The following is a 17,365-nucleotide window of genomic DNA, read 5'->3' on the forward strand; positions in this document are numbered from 1 at the left end:
CCTCCTTTCTTTGCGTGAACATTTGGGCGGCGTTATGCAAATCTTCCCACATCGTGACGTAGACAGTCTTTGCAACTTTACAGATCTTCTTTATGCACCAAGAGCTTGTAACACTCCAAAGAGAAAGAAAAAATAGAAATAGTATCATATGACCCCTTTAATGATTTTATTCAACTTTACATTGCATTAAATTGATAAAAAAAATTAACATTTTTACAAAAGATGTGTCTTCCAAATAAATGCTTTTCTTTTTAACTTTCCCTTTATCAAATAATTCTGGGGGAAAAATTTAGCATGGTTTCCACAGAAATATTAAGCACAATGGTTTTCAACATTGATAATAATAGGAAATGTTTCTTGAGCATCAAATCAGCATATTGGCTCATGACAGAGAAAGCAGTTATTTCAAATTGTAATATTTCACGATATTACTGTTTTTACTGCATTTTGCATCAAATAAATACAGCATAAGAGAGACTTCTTTCAAAAATGCTGGTATTTAACAAATATTTTTTGAATGGTAGTGTATATAAATATTACAAATTATTATTAATATAAACCTAAAAGAATTCAAATACTAATTAAAATATGAATACTTTAAAATAGCATTACTATAAATTCAAAGAAGAAAATGGGGGGAAAAATAAATAAATAAAGCTTCCCTGCAAAAGCAGACTACAGACTATTCCAAGCCTAGTCCAGTGGAATAATTCATGGAATATTGTTCATTAAATCGGATGACCAGACTGCAACACTGCAGTGTCAAAAACTCGCTACAAAGCGCTTAGTAAATTCTTGTGATATCAATGTCGTTTTAAAAACTAACAAGTGTTACAATATTTACAAAGAGATAAAAATAGAGCATAATGGAAAATTTACATCCCAGTCCGTCAAAGTGATGGATGATGATTATTTACTGCACAACCTCTGCTGCCCACCAGGCCACTTCTCCAATAGCTCACCAGCTTTAAACATGGAAGAGCTTTAGTCATTTCAGTCAAGATTTTTAAAGAATAATAGATCACCAGCCGCTCCATTAACTGGTATCTTTCGCTCATTTCAGATATCAGAGAAAAACACAAACAAATACAGTACAGCTTATATCTGAGGGGCTGAGAAATGTGAGACCTTGTAAAGGGTGAGAGCCACAGGACTGGCACATTATTTATTACACAACCCTGGTAAAGTCATGCTGGAGAAACCGGCTCCTTCAGACAGCTCGTGTAGTGTGTGTCCTCCTCTCTCACTCTCTTTTTCCTTGTCTGTCCTTGTCTATATCCCCCTCACTTGCTGTCTCTCTGATGTGTCTCTTCAGCTGTTCCTACACCTCCTGTCATCCCTCTGTTTCTCCCTCTTTCTTTCTCCAGGTGTCTCTTCCTTCTCCTCTATCCCTCCTTTCAATTATTCATGGGGTGTGAGGATTGTATGGCTGTCTCTCCTGACGAACTGCATTTCCCTTTTCACAGGCGTCTTGTGGCTCTGCATCGAGTCGACATGTTGCGCATAAATCTGGTCAGAATGAGTCGCTCTAATAGATACGGAGAAGTGAGCGGCGGGCTTTATTCTAATGTTGATTGTCAGAGAGGGAGGGGTGGTCAGGAGGACTTTGGGTTGTGACAGCCGCCACTGATCTCCCAACAGCTCTTTGACCAGGGGCACAACTTGATCTCAGAGCCCGCATCCAACAACTAGCAGGCTTGTTGCATCTCTCCCCTGTGGAATGTCTCTCGCTTTTTTAATGCTCGTTCGCATCACGAGCAACCATCTGGTGCATAGACACGCACACATGGGAAGAGAAAGAGAGAGAGAAAGAAAGAAAGAAAGAAAGAAAGAAAGAAAGAAAGAAAGGAATGAAGAAAGAAAGAAAGGAATGAAGAAAGAAAGAGAGAGAGAGAGCGAGAGAGAAAAAGAAAGGAAGGAAGGGGAACAGAAGAAATAAAGAATAAATATGAAGGAAGGAAAAATTGGGTGAAGAAAGCCAAAAAAATAATCAGGGAAAGAAAAAGGAATAAGGAAAATAAGGAAATAGGAAGAAAGGGAAAACAGGAAAGAGGGAAGGAAGGAAGGATGGATAGATGGATGGATGGATGAAAAGAAGGAAGAAAAGAAGGAAAGGAATGTAGGACAAAAAGAGAATGAGAGCAGGAGGAAGGAAGGAAGAACAGAAAGAAGAGTGGAAAAAAGGAGGAATATAGCAAAGATAAAAAATAAAAAGATGAAGAAAAGAAAGAAAAATAAATGAAGGGAAGAAAGAGAAAACAGCAAATAAAAAACAAAGAAAGAAAAAGAGGAAGGCAGGAAGGAAATAAATAAAGGGAACAGGATAGGAAAGAAAAAATAAGAGGAAGGAAAAACAGGGCAAGAAGAAAGAATAAACGGGAGGAAGGAAGGATAGAAATCGAACATTAGATGAAAAAAAGAGAATTTGCAAAGGAAGGAAGGAAAATAGATAAAGCCAAAGAAATGAGGAAGGAGATGGAAACAAACGAATAAGGAAGAAAGGTACAACAACAAGGAAAGACATAAGGAAAGGAAAAAAAATGAAAAAAGGAAGGAAGGAAGAGAAAACAGGATGAAGAAAGAATAAGAAGGAAGCAAGAAAGGGAAAATAGTATGTAGTAAGAAAGGAAAGAAGGAAAAATAAGAAAAAGAAAGAAATAAAGGTTGTACAGTGTGAAAGAGAGAAGGGCAGAGAGAGGGAGGAAGAGAAAGGCCGAGAGCTTCAAGAGCTTCAACACTAGGCTCTTTGTGTGGAGATCCTGGCACTAACACACACACACACACACACACACACTCACACTCGCTGGCTCTGGCTGGATGTGAGAGCGATGGATATTGGATGAGAAGCTGAGAGGAGATCAGTGTGAGCTAGTGAAGCGTGTGCTGGGTCAGCCATCTCTCACTTATCAATACACTGATAACTAAACATCAATGACACCTCTCATCTCCAACTAAACTCCTGCTCAAATATACGAGACGTCTGCCAACATCTCAAGCTTTCTCTCTCTCACTCTTTCACAGTCTGAGCACTTTCTCTCTCTCTCTCTCTCTCTGTCTCTTGAGCCTGTGATTTTTACCCTCAATAAACACTTTTTCACCTGCCAAAGTTGTGCAAACTGTTGCATACACTACCGTTCAAAAGTTTGGAATAATTAAGATTCTCTTATGCTCACAAACGATGCATTTATTTTACAAAATACAGTAAAACAGTAATATTGTAAAATATTATTACAATATACACTTTTTTTTTTTATTTGAATACCCCAGTCTTCAGTGTCACATGATCCTCCAGACACATGATCCAGCAAAACATTATATATTTTATTATTCAATTCATACAAATTCCAAAAGAACAGCATTTTTTTACATAGAAATCTTTTGTAACATTATAAACGTCTTTACTGTCACTTTTGATCAATTGAATACATTCTTGCTCAATAAAAGCATACATTTCTTTTAAAAAATTTACCGAGGCCAAACTTTTGTTCATTCCTGCACTCTGCAACAGCGTTTTCAAAACAGGTGACACTGAAATCTATATGAATCTATTCAGAAGCTTTTCACTGGCTATCCAAGAGAGGAAGAGGAGGGGGAATTATTTACCCTATAGAAAACATACCAGCCACCAGAGCACAGCTGAAATACAAGAGTACAAGATAAACAAGCACAATGCAATCAAATTTAGCAAATGTCCATTAGTGATTACCTACATTAGCACATACTTACTGAGGCTACTGCGTGTGTATATAGTGGTGTGAAAATGCTGTATGTGTGTGTCTGTGGGTAATGACGCATGCAGGTGCGCCCAACAGTATCACCAACATATTCAGCACATATACCATCAATGTGGGGTCTTTGGAAACCGTCATAATTGGGGAAATGCTTATTTCTTTGGTGAATTTGTGTGGAAGTTGAGCAGTGTTCCAAAAACCTAGTGAGCTGCCTACCTAGACAGCATTTTAAAGAAACCATTGGTACACTGCCATCATGAAGGCTATTCAAAACAGCATAATTAACTTATTTTTACAAATTTTTTAAAAACTTATTTTAAGATTAAAGTATCACATCATTAGCTTAGAAACATGCTAATGTAAAACTCTATTGGAATTTAGTACACAATTGTCAATTTCCCAATGCAGTTCATTGCAATAATAATACATTTGAGTATTTGATTCAGTGTTGTTATTGCTAACTAAAAATAATTTATGTAACTGAAATAAAGCTAAATAAAATATAAATATTGAAAAAAAAATAATAAAAATAAATATTAGATGAAAAGCTTAAAATGAAAAAACTTACGTAAAGAAGAAAGGAAGAGAAAATAGGACAAAAAAGAAAGAATACGAGGGAGGAAGGAAGAGGGAGGAATTTCCTGAAATGAAATAAAATAAAATAAAATTAAATTAAATATTAGATGAAAAATGTAAACTTAATAATTAGAAATGTTGCCTTAGCAACTAACTGAATTACATTTGTTGAAGTACTAAAATGACTAAAAGTAAAATAAAATTCAAATAAATCTATATAGAAATATTTTGTATATTCAGAATAACAGAAACTAGTGAAAATGACAAAAATAAAATAACGAACTAAAAATATAAAAAAGCAAATATTAATAAATACTATATACCAGTATATTAATAATACTAAAATAACACTTATTTTATTTTAATGACTTTTTTCCCCTTGTTCAATAAACAATTTCAGTACTGTTTTGGTGGCCACTTGGGCACAATGTAAAATCAGAGTCTTAAAGCAAAACCAGTTGGGAAGCACTGAAGTAAATCATGCATTGGACGGCAGCTGACTATGTAGACAGTATATACAGGAAAGCAGCTCACTAGGTTTTGGAACAGAGCTCTGGAGTGTGTGAGAGAGAAAATTAAAGACAGAGAGAGAGACAAAGGAGAAAGAGGGAAAGCGAGAGAGGGAGGGATGAGGGAGAAACACACAGGAGAAGGCGCTGTGATGTTGTGATTCCCATTAAATACCACCTGCTCCGGCTCTATAAAGCAGCAATGTGTCACACTCACACACCGCCTCTGTCGCTCCACACACACACACACACACACACACAGATACCTGCTCTACTGCCTTCACACTCCTGACACAGAGCAACACATCGACAAATATCCCTGGATTTATCACAAAGAAACAACATAAATCGAGTAGAATTTCTGACATTCGCAACAAAAGAAACCCACCTGCGTTTGGGTGAATCTCACGAAACCTGTCAACAACATGTATGGATCAGAAGGGGGAAAAAATTTAATATAATAAGAAATTATATTGCTTCATTAAAATTCAAAAAAGGCTTTATTTTCTATATGCAAAAAACCCGATAGAAATAATTCTTTTTATATATATATATATTTTTTAATATATCTATTTTTAATGGTCCTTTTTTACATAATGTAATATATTTTTAATAAAATAAAATGGTAATATATGCACAGCTGTATTTATTCTTATATTATTTATCATAAATTAATGACATTATAAGAACAGAATAAAATATTATATATATATACATGGTATTATCACGTTATTTGTTCAAATACGGTCATTGTATTGTTATCATCGTCCTAATAATAAAAACATAATGCATTTCATTGATTAACATAATAAAACTACATTATAAATACAATTTAATTTATTACATAAATTTGAGCCATTAAAACACACTTGATCAGTTGAAGAGTTGAGAATCCAAACAGCAAATTAAGTTGCATTTTACAGAACAGCTTTGAACAAACGGTTCTTGTGAGAAAAAAACCTTTTAAGGCTGCATCTGGGAAAAGCGAGATGATCAGATCTTTTGATTTCACATGCATGAAGACAGATAACAATGCCTCATAAACCTCAGCACTCAAAGGTACAGCTTGAACGAACAAACCAGTGAGAAAAGAGTACATCTGCAGGGCAGCAGCAGCACAAGAGAACATGGAAGGTTTGGCTGAGCTGAGCTTTGATCAGCAAGCGCATTAGAGCGTGTTAGATTAGACCAAGATCTATTCAGCATGTCAGTGCGTGCTAAAGGTGCTGTATACATACACCGACGCTTCCAGCGCAGCAGCAGTTAACAAGCTAACATCTGACTGACACGCAGCAAACAAAAGATGGGAAACTACAGGTTAATTGGTTGAAAGTGCTAAAAACATCAATGGTTGTTTTGTGAAAGGAACAGATGACATGGAGGCTATTCTGGTCAAACTGAATTCTTGTGACAGTTGGCGATCTCTGAGATGAATGGTCAGTCAAGCTGCATTTTGAAGGTTATGTACAGACACAAATACTACAGTATTGCTTACTGCATACTAAGCAAGATCAGTATATAACCTACTACTATGTAAACAGTATGCAGTATGTAGCAAAAAAAAAAATTCAAACATCAGAATGTGACACTGTTGCCAAATAACCATCTATATTGCATGTTTAATTTAGTGATTGCCATCAATTCATAAATTAATCTGGATTTTTAATCTACTTTTATTTTTAAAATGTCTTGATTTATGGTTTATTTTTATCAACTAGTCAAAAAAAAGGTTGGCTGTATTCACAATGAAATTAGCATACAGCAAACTGTGCTACAAAAACTTAATAATGTACTCTATTCTTTACAAATGGATAGAATTTATATATATTTAATGCTACATGTATTTTTTTTTATAAATGTAAAAAAGATTGTTGGAATACATTTTAGAAGAAAATATTATTTCTGTCTTTCTACTTCAGAATTTCATGTTTAATTCAATGCGTTACTTGCCATTTCTTTATAATTATTTGTGAATTTTGTAATTTTAAATGTGTGTGTAGATGTTCTATGTTGTGATATATGTGATATTGTCACAATTCACTCGGGGAGCAAGGAACGAGGAAACGAGGAGTTCTTGAATAACACAGTCTTTAATAATCCACAGGAAAACCGAGAACAAGGAGGACATTCAACAAGTAGACGCGACATACAAGAACTGAAAGGACTAGGGCTTTTACAGGCAGGATAATTGGGGAGGAATGAGACACACCTGGAATCAAATTAACACAATCAACATGAGGAAGAAACTGGGTCACAGGGGCAAAAACACACACAGAATAGTCCATAATCCTGACATAACGCCCCCTCCCGGAAGGTGCGTCCTCGCACCATAGCAGCAACAGAGGGAGGCGTGGGTGGGAACTTGGGAGGAGGATCCGGAGGAGGACGGATATCCGGGAGGAGGCCGGCAGACAGAGACCAGGGGGGGTGACGAAACACACACACACACACACACACACACACATATATATAAATTATTTACATATATATATTATAATGTTAATCAATATATTAGTTATTATACATTTTATTTAGTTAACATCGTTATATAGGACCATATATAAATATCTTCATAACAAAAATATAATATAATGTATGAATTAACATTATAAATATATTTTATTTATAAATACATAACTATATAATATTTATATTTTTAATATTTATATATTTATATTTATTATGAAAATTTCACCATTAGAATCAGAAATTAATAAATAAATCATTAAATTTTTATGAAAGAGATACATATAAAAGAGATTTAACTAATTTACGGAGGTCCTAGGCGGAGCAGATGGCGCCGGCGACCGACGCGGAGAAGTGGATCTGGGAGGCCGCGGTGGAGCCGGAGCGACAGAAGACTGAGGTGGAGCCGAGGGGATGAAGGAGCCTGACAGAGCCGGAGGTACGAGGTGAAGCCAGAGGAGTTGAGTCCCGAGGCGCAGGATTGTCGACGCCAGACCAAGGCGGAGCCGGAGGGACGAGGCGGAGTCCAGGCCTCGGAGGCTGGAGGCGGAATCGAGGAAGACTCCAGCCACGGCGATGCTGGAGGATGGCAGTCCCGCGGGGCTCGCACCGCAATGATGGTGGGCTGAGGGCGAGCAGAGGGGCTGCCAGACGACAGCGGTGGAGGAGGCTGGAGCGGGTGGGAGGGCTATTATTTTCGAGGAGCAGCCACAGGAGGGTGCTTTCTAGGAGCAGGCACTGGAGGGCACTTTCCAGGAGCGGGGACTGGAGAATCGGAAGCCCCCTCAGGGCTGGACGACGGAACAAAGGACGAAAAAGGGCTGGACGGGACCAGCAGAGACGACGGAGAGAGGAGAGGGGGCAGTTCGATCTCCAGATCAGTCTCCCAGTCTATGAGATCTATATTTATATTTATTATGAAAATTTCACCATTAGAATCAGAAATTAATAAATAAATCATTAAATTTTTATGAAAGAGATACATATAAAAGAGATTTAACTAATTTACCAGACTAAAAATCAAAAATCAATTCAAGTGTACTGAATTATGGGATATAGTGTTCTATGTGTAAACTGCACATTTTGATACATGTATCAGGAAGTACACACGTGGCAGGCGTTGTTGCCGGCTCACACACCTTGACTGACGTCACTGCCTCTGGCTCCGCGGCGATCCTCAGCTCTGTTCGCTCTCTCTAGCGATGGCTCGTCGGTCGCGGCGGGCTCTGGCTCGCCGTCAGCTGAATTATGGGATATAGTGTTCTATGTGTAAACTGCACATTTTGATACATGTATCAGGAAGTACACATTTTTATGTATACAGAAACTACATCCTGCATACAGCAAAAACAGTACAGTAGTATGCTGAACATACTCAAAGACTAAGAAAGAGCAGAAAACAGGCTGATCTTTCCTCACTTCTCTCTTACTGTAAGATATGACTAATGGCGGGGTCACTGCGCCCGATGAGCGGGAAGATTAGTTCTGACCTTGAACATGACCTCCGCAGGTTTCGAGGGGAGAGGAAGGGGAGGAGGAAGAGGAAGAGGGGGCCGCCGGCGTGCCATTATTTCTCTCGTCATTAGGGGTTGTTTCCAGTCCGAAGCTGGGGGGGGGGGGGGGGGGGGTTATTAATTTCATTTCTTTATGATTCACAATCTGCTCTTTTGAAATATGCCATATGCTCGGAGCAATCGGAGGATGACAAGTGTCGGAATCAGTCCGGTAAAGGAAGCCTAAATGAGGCTGATTTACGGTCCCTGCCTCCCGGCGAGTCTGGCTTTCTGCCTCCCCCTCTTTTTTATGATAAACTCCTCCAGCATGGGGAAACAGCAGGCCGTCCCAGCCCCGGCTCAGTCTACATGTGTACCCCTCTCCCAATCAATCCCACATAGAGGCCTGATAACGCGTCACAGGAGAACCCCACGAAAAAAGCTGATAACCAACATGGAGGCCCAGTACATATTTATTAGGGCAGGTGGGCACGCAATCAATACGGAGGAGCAAAATCAGTTTGTTTTAATCATGAACAAACATATTGACCTAACACAATACAGGCCACTTTATCTGGGACTAATAAAAATTCATGGACTGTAAACAGGGCAAGGTACTATCTCTGCTTTGCACTCTTTTCTCTTTCCCTCTCGCGTTTCTCTGAAATGAACTTTTACTGAAATGTGTTAAAATGACTGAGTGAGTCTGGCTGTAGAACGTGTGACAGAGATTGAAATGGAAGACAATCTAATCGCCGGCTCGCAGTATTGTAATATTAAGATGTGGTTTCGCTAAATTGGTTTAAGAGAATCGAAAGTCAAGGCTCATTTGAAATATTACTGATAAATCTATAATTTAACATTCTGCATTATATGCTTCCAGTTTAAGATAAGAAAGAAAAAATTACAATTATACACGATTTAGCAGACAATTTCTTATTTAAAGTGACTAACAGTACATTAGGGACAGTCTCCCTGGAGCAAAGTGAACAGGAAGAAGCACTCTGTCCATATTGAATGGCAAAAAATGAGAATTGAATCAGCCAATCAGAACATTGTTTATGTTTAATAGGCAGAGCAGGATATTTGGACCAATGAGATTTAATGGTGGGTTAATTACTAACAACTGCCTGACATTTCACGACAGTCTTTTACAGTGCTCACCCAACCTTTCTTCTGTTAAACACAAATAAAAAAATATATATTTTCCTCGACACAATCTTTCTAATAATGGAGAATGCAGCTGTGGTCCAAAAAAAATAAATAAATACACACATTAAAGTTCCAAAGTTGTCCAATTTGTGCTTGTTCCCATATTCAGATTACAGTATACAACTGCACTGCAATTAATAATGAATGATGCAACTCATTTTGATGAAACTACTGGATTGTCATTCTTGCAGCTAGATATGCTAGGGCATGGTGTAAGAGTCTTGCCCATAAGCACAATGGTGATAAGATCATGAATTGCCATTTCTAGGGTTTGAACCTACAACCTTTGGATTACCAACCCGGATGTTTAACCACTGAGACACCACATCCCACTTGCCATTTCCACCAAAATTAGGAACAGTTCATCCAAAAATGAAAACTGTCATCATTTACTCACCCTCATGTTGTTCCAATTCAATATGACTTACTTTCTTCTGCTGAACATCTTTTGCTCAGCATACAGTAATCTTTCTCATAAAGTGAAACGAGGCTCCAAAAAAACTACCATAAGCAGAAGTGCTGGGGGTAACGCAATACAAGTAACGCAAGTTATATAAGCAGACTACTTTTTTCCGAGTAACTAGTAAAGTAACATGTTACTTTTAAATTTACAACAAAATATCTGAGTTACTTATTCAAATGACTAATGCAAGTTCTCCCATTTATTCACTGACACCTCTCCTATGGACTTTTTTGTATTTACAACCATTAAACATATTTTCATGATATATTTTAATGTGCTGTTTGTCATTTTTGAAGCTTGAAAGCTCTAGTTCCTATTATGAAAAGGTCAAAATATCTTCTTTTCTCCTGCTTTGAAGAAAGACGGTCTATAATGAATTCTGAAATGAAACTATTCCTTTAATTTGTTGCCTTTTCAAAATCCGCTTCATGTTGTGCGTGTCTGTCACAGATGCAATATGCTAGCACGTATATATCAATTGTAGCTAGCAACTTTAAATGACAAGAACCCATTTACCTTATACAGGTGATGTTGCTGTTCCTCTGACATCATCAGATCATGGCTGTCTGTCACTATGGATTCCATGTCCATCAGCCAATCCCAGAGCTCCTGGTACTCCGCCTCAAACTCTGATAGGCTGAATGAAAAGAAGAAAAATGAGATGGGCAGAAAGAAGTTCACAGCGTCTGGAGAGACAGTGTACGGACATATTTCACAGAGTGAATATTTGACAAGCGGAGGTAATTACACTAGCCCGTTAGCGGCCAGTGCGTCGTGGGTATGTGAAGTGTGAACAGAGTCGGGGAGCACGAGGGATCTTTAACCTGCGCTCTGAGTGACGGCTCGTGGGCAGAATGTCTTAATTAAACATGACTTCACCTCCCTCTTGCGCAACGCTGCCGTCAGCTCAATGGTGAAGCACATTCAATATTTTTAACAGCACTGGGATGATTGCATGTGCATACGTTTACACTATAGCCGCACACTCTTAATAGCAGCACATCACCACGAGCGCACAAACAAACATATTAGCGTCTGAGCTTTGCTTAGATTTGCGCCTCAGCAGGAGGGCCGCATGTTTAGAAACATTAGTCGGAAAATTTTTTGGAATTCGCACTGCTTTTGAGTGCTTTGACAGTTATGCCAAACTAGCACCATTTTCCCCCTCTCGCTTTTTCAAGCGCTCCTGTTGTCCCTGAAGAAGAAAAACTATGAATGAGATTAGACAAATAACGATCAAAGAAGGGTGCAAGAGAAAAATCAACATTTCCTTTTTATTTCAATTCAGCGCAGACACAAAAGAAACAGGAATGCGCTATCGAATGCTAGCACGTATATGAAATTTCAACAAGGATAGAGCTGCGAATTAGCATTTCCAAGCAGGCGCTGATTAAACAAAACGACATTGGGGAGTACGTGAAAATTTGAGCCGTGTTTGTGCGCAAGACATTGATCAGAACAAAACGGCAAAGACAGCAAATTAGAAAGAGTCAGACGTGTGCGGCGGAAGTGTGAAGACTCCCTCAGGCGCTGCGTTCTTCGACTGATATTAAAACTCAATATGCTGTTTGTGAGTTAAACAGCATCTTTCTGTATTCTTGCATACCGTATTGTTTTTCGTACTCTCTTTTTTCCCCTAACTAACATAAATCTAAATGCTTGTAAGACAAGCTCTCGGGGCATCCAAACAACATTAACAACAAATAACGAAAAACAAGTAGGAGAAAAAAATGTAAGATCCATTTAGCAAACGTGCATCATGGGATATTGTTCTGTCAGCATCATTTTCTCCTGCTCGCTTTGGTTCGTGAGCAGAACAATTGTACAAGCTTTCCTCTAAAACATGAACTCTTTTGAAGATTGATGCCTGCACTTGGGTGAATCTCACAAAAAAGTGTCAACCCCAAAAATCAAAAGAACAATTATATAATGTAGATATAAAAATAAAAAATTAAGCTTATCTTTAGGGCCATAAGATATATATGTATATTATAAATATGATTATTATTATCATATATAAATACAGTATATATATATATATATATATATATATATATTTTATATATACACTATATATATATATACACACACACATATACATATATATATACACATATATTAAAATGTGACTTCAAAATGTCTTTACGATGTTGTTGTACGTTCCACAGTAATAAATAACAATAATAATAATTATTATTATTATAATTTAATAATTCCTCTGAACACACACACACACACACACACACACACACACACACATATATATAGGCTATATATAGATACATTTTCAATAGACAACTTAAAATGTCAGTCTCCTGCAGCCCTCCTGCAAAGCCCTATTATATGACTTCCGGAGACTTGGAAAATAGTGCATGAATCATAATAAGTACTTTTATTGAATTGTGTTTCAAAGCAAAAGTAAGTCATACGGATTTGGGGAAAAAAGGTGAGACTGATCAAATAATGACAGTTTTCATTTCTGGGTTAACTTCCAGTTTGACCTTGGATGAACTATCCCAGCTCAAAGTGTATCCTTCTTTGTTCTGCACCAGAAAGTACAATAAATTAAAATATTTTTTTAAACAAACACTAGCATGTTGTGTGATCATTAACCAACATCAAAGAAGAGTAAACATATGAATGCCTTTTTACATTATTAATATATTAACTTAAAGGTTTAGGAATGATTGAACGATCCTTTTAAATAGGGTGTCTGTGTACAACATGAATACAGAATAATGTACTAAAATAGGACGAGTAACCCTAGGGTTCACATTAGATGAATCAGCCACCACACACATCATTAGTGTAAAAGGGTCTTTAGGACAGCTCTCATTACACAGAAACACAAACACATTGAAAGCCGACTGTTGTCCTTATATCTCTTTTTAAAGCTCAGAGCATAAATTAGAGCAAAACACAGACAACTTTGTCTGGGTGCATTCCATATAATAACACATAACCTATATAATATATACACAGAGGACTAAAGCAAGCTACATCTGTATAGCGACAGAGAAAAAGAACTGAACTGCTGTTTTCACATTCGGAACCTCAATGCCCCATGACAATTCCACCAAATTACTCAGCTTGAGTGTTACAGAGATCCATTCATGACTAATTCATTAACATCCCAAAAAATCCACATTCCAAGAGCCTCTAATGACCTTATAGGCTATATACACACATATTAAAATGCGACTTCAAAATGTCTTTACGATGTTGTTGTACGTTCCACAGTAATAAATAACAATAATAATAATAATTATTATTATTATTATAATGTAATAATTCCTCTGAATAGCAAAAACTATTGACAAATCATAGTTCATGGCTGCAATGCAAACTAAAGGCTACTGGAATTTTAAAAAGTTCAACATGACCAAATTATTTATAATTATTAACATTATTATTTCAGTTAAAATGCTACTTCAATGTCAACACAGAAAATAAAACTCATCAAGGCACTTATTCTGTTTAAACAAACAAACAAAAAAAATCTTATTCCTTTCTATGCTTTTTTTGAAACTTGAAAGGTTTTGTGAGACTCATCCACCTGTTCATCAGATCTCACATGGAGTGGTTTTGTCGACAAGCATTAGCCATTAGTCACTTGAAACTGGCTCCTCCGGGTCAGCGCAGCACTGACACTCCTGTGAGACAGAAATGGATGCCTCTCCATCTTTCTTTCTTTTCAAATCTGTTTAACATCAACGTGCCCCCCACTCAGCACCACGCCACCTTTCTAAGAGGGGGGAGGTGGTCTAATTCATTAGCGCTCACCCTGAGCCTCACCGGGAAAGGTTGGCCGGCTGTACTGACACCCCTCACATCTCATACGAAGTGACAGTTTTATAGAAAGAGATCTTTAATTTATGGTGCTAATCCCTGGCGCCTAATGCGGGGACTTAACATCTCCTTTTCGCCGCTGTCTGTTGTGTTTCCCTCGTCTCTCCTCTCCTGGAGAGGGCTTTTGATTCCTGAATGGCAGGCGTCCCATTTCTATCAGGTGTGAGGGGATGCTGGGAGCTGCGGCGGTGGGCGTCAGCCCTTGATGAGGCCAGCGAGCTGGAGAGAGGCACCGGAGGCCATCGAATTCGACAGCGCCTCCCTTAAGACATGTTTCCATGCAAAGGTAAGGGCCAAAGAGTCAAAACAATGAATCCTTGAGCAGGCAGCTCATCATTAAAATTCAAAGGATCATTATGGGTTTTTTACTGCAAAATAAATCATTACGACGAGAAGCTTAAAAGGATTAAAACGATGTTTGATTCAAAGCCAAGCCGAGGAGTCCGATCAGGACTCTACGGTTAACATTCAGGACTTTACTGGATCAGGAGAGAGAGAGGGGGAGGATAGAGAACTAATGGACCACCAAATAAAAGGATTAGTTATTTTAGGAAAGAAAAAAAAAGATAATGCAAGTTTGTAACCACATGAGGAACCACTAAGTAGCATTAGAGAAAGGTTACTTCAGGCCCTTAAAATAAATCTAATCTACAGTATTGATCAAACGGCAAGATATTTGTGAAAACAAAAGAAGCAAGGCACAAAATATAAAATATACTTCAGGAAGTTATTGGCGCTCTAAGTCAGCATCATAATACTCACAGAAGCCCTTAAGTGAAGGATTTGAAACGTTCTACACAACAAATCCACATCAAAACAAAGTGCATGGAAGACTTGAATTCCAAACAGTATTTATTAATAAAACTACTGATGAAAATATAATTTAAGAAATTGCAAATTGCATCATTATAAGTATCATTGCGTCATTTTAACATAACACTGATGAAAATAAAACACAGCAAGACATAAACAACTGCACTAACATTGACTTTGGGAGAAAAAAAAGTAAAAATGTGTTGCCAAACAAACTCATTAACGTAATACAATATCCTAGAAATTCTCAAATAAATTTTTATATTTGATAAATTCTTTTCATTACAAAAAATATATTTTTAAATAAAATATTCATTATTAAGTTAATATTAATATTTATTAAATAGTGTTTGCATCATTTAGCACATTTGCACATTTTCATTAATTCAAATGTATTAAAACATTTGTAAAAATAAATATTTTTGAGTAAAACAGACAAAATTTAATATGACATGATAAAATATTTACTACATTTAAAGCACATTTTCATTAAAACACTATAGCATTAGACTACATTTTTACCTGTTCCCAAAAGTTTTGGATACAATGGTGAGCAATGCAATAGAATAAATGTACATGCATTCTGTAATAGTACATTTTATTGATGCTTTTAAGTATTCAATGTATTTATAATCAAAACGTATTCATCTTTCCACTGAGCAAGTCACAGTGCATTCTGGGATTGCATTCGCCATGAAGGACACATGTGATGCTGTTTTCGAATATGACCAAAAAATTAGGCATCTAATTTCACATTTCTCATCGTACCTGTTAGACTTGGACATCAGGGAGAAGTCGACGCTTCTGCTGTTGGAGCAGTACTGTTGACTTTTAAGTTTCACTCTCATCTGATCCAGAACATCCTTCTGGGCCTCTTGATGACTCTGTTGGACCTCCACCTGCTGACACCAAAAACAAACAGAGAGACAGATATCATTTGAACAACCTCAATTACCTCAACGCCATTGATCCGACTTCAAGAACTATTAAAAAACAATAAACTATTAGAACTCGCAAAACTATTAAACCAATTCAGACTTCTAGCATTTAGCCGAATCAATACGGCAGCAATAAAGAGCGACGCTTGAAACTGGCGTCGTTCCATTTCAGAAAGGAGCGTGTTGGTTTTCAGCAGTGATTAGGAAGCACTTGTACATGCTTTTTCAAATCAGATGGAAAAAAGATATGTGTTTCTCCTCGGTGCTTGAGAAAATTGGCTACATTGACTTGACGGAGATCAGTTATTGTGCAAAATACGAGACGATGAATGAGCGAGCCAATAAAATCTCCAACAGAGGGCTTTGATTTTTTGCTCATTTCTCAACACTTTATGAAGCGCACCGGCTTTGCATTCTCCACCGAGCTCCCAGCGCCTGCTCGGCAGATGCCTCTAGAAAGGTCAGACAATTCCATGAATGTAAACTGCTCCTCAATCAAAGCTACCCTTGATAATAAACAAGAAAATCAACAGAAAGATGTGTTGCTTTTTCATTCCATTTATTGGGCGGGCATCAAACACAGGGGCTCGGGCGCTTTGCTCATTTGGGAGGAATGAAATGAACCTAACTAGGAGCTCTAGAAAATTAGCGGCGCGAGCGTGCAGACTTCTCCTCTCCCTCCTCGGAGGAATTTGCTTTCATTTGCCTTCATTTTTGATTCACTTGGCTGGCTCGCCGATGCCATGTCAGGATCCTAATTACTCAATCCCACCGGAGCGGCTTACACACACAATAATAACCGATGCCCACCTCCAACAAAAGCAATTTCTCCGAGCCACCTTGAGCCTAAGGACAGCTCGGCCCAGCACGCCACTTCGGTTTCGAGTCGAGGACATTGTCGTGATGGAGATTCGCCTCTCTTGTGGCTTGCGTGGCTCAGACACATTTGCATTGATCTCGCCAAACCGAGCAGAATTACCCATCTGTATTAAAAACGCAGAGCTGAAATGTATAAGAAATCTATAACGGCATACACAGCTGAGCTGCTGCGAGATGCGGCTCCCATGGGTGAATATGAAAAACATCAATATCAAGCACATAAACCTACATTCATCAGCACTTGAAGGAGAAATCGGGCTATTGATGAGTGCTTGTCATAATGTACGCAGAGCCCGTTCCCACAATGCAGTGCAATCAGTGTCTGAGATAAAGGCTAAGCTTTCGTAATCTCAAGGCAGACAATGTCAACCAAAGAAAAACGCATGTAAGCCCCTGACTTAAAAGCAAAGCGTCACTTAATTAATTTTCCTAATGG

General features: G+C 37.8%; 1 protein-coding gene across 1 annotated transcript in view; it reads right to left on the bottom strand.

Annotated features, from left to right (window-relative positions):
• The window catches only part of LOC107693080 (A-kinase anchor protein 6-like), a 68,593-nt gene extending 51,560 nt beyond the window's left edge, over window positions 1-17,033 (bottom strand). Inside the window, exons 1-3 of the mRNA XM_016492324.1 lie at window positions 16,890-17,033; window positions 15,881-16,014; window positions 10,967-11,087 (exon numbers count right to left, since the gene is read on the bottom strand). Coding sequence (XP_016347810.1) covers window positions 10,967-11,087; window positions 15,881-16,014; window positions 16,890-17,033 — 399 coding nt within the window. The remainder of the gene's footprint in view (window positions 1-10,966; window positions 11,088-15,880; window positions 16,015-16,889) is intronic.
• Between the last annotated feature and the right edge of the window lie 332 nt (window positions 17,034-17,365).

Source organism: Sinocyclocheilus anshuiensis, unplaced genomic scaffold (genome assembly GCF_001515605.1).
Source record: "Sinocyclocheilus anshuiensis isolate Anshui unplaced genomic scaffold, SAMN03320099.WGS_v1.1 scaffold222, whole genome shotgun sequence".
Classification (NCBI taxonomy): domain Eukaryota; kingdom Metazoa; phylum Chordata; class Actinopteri; order Cypriniformes; family Cyprinidae; genus Sinocyclocheilus; species Sinocyclocheilus anshuiensis.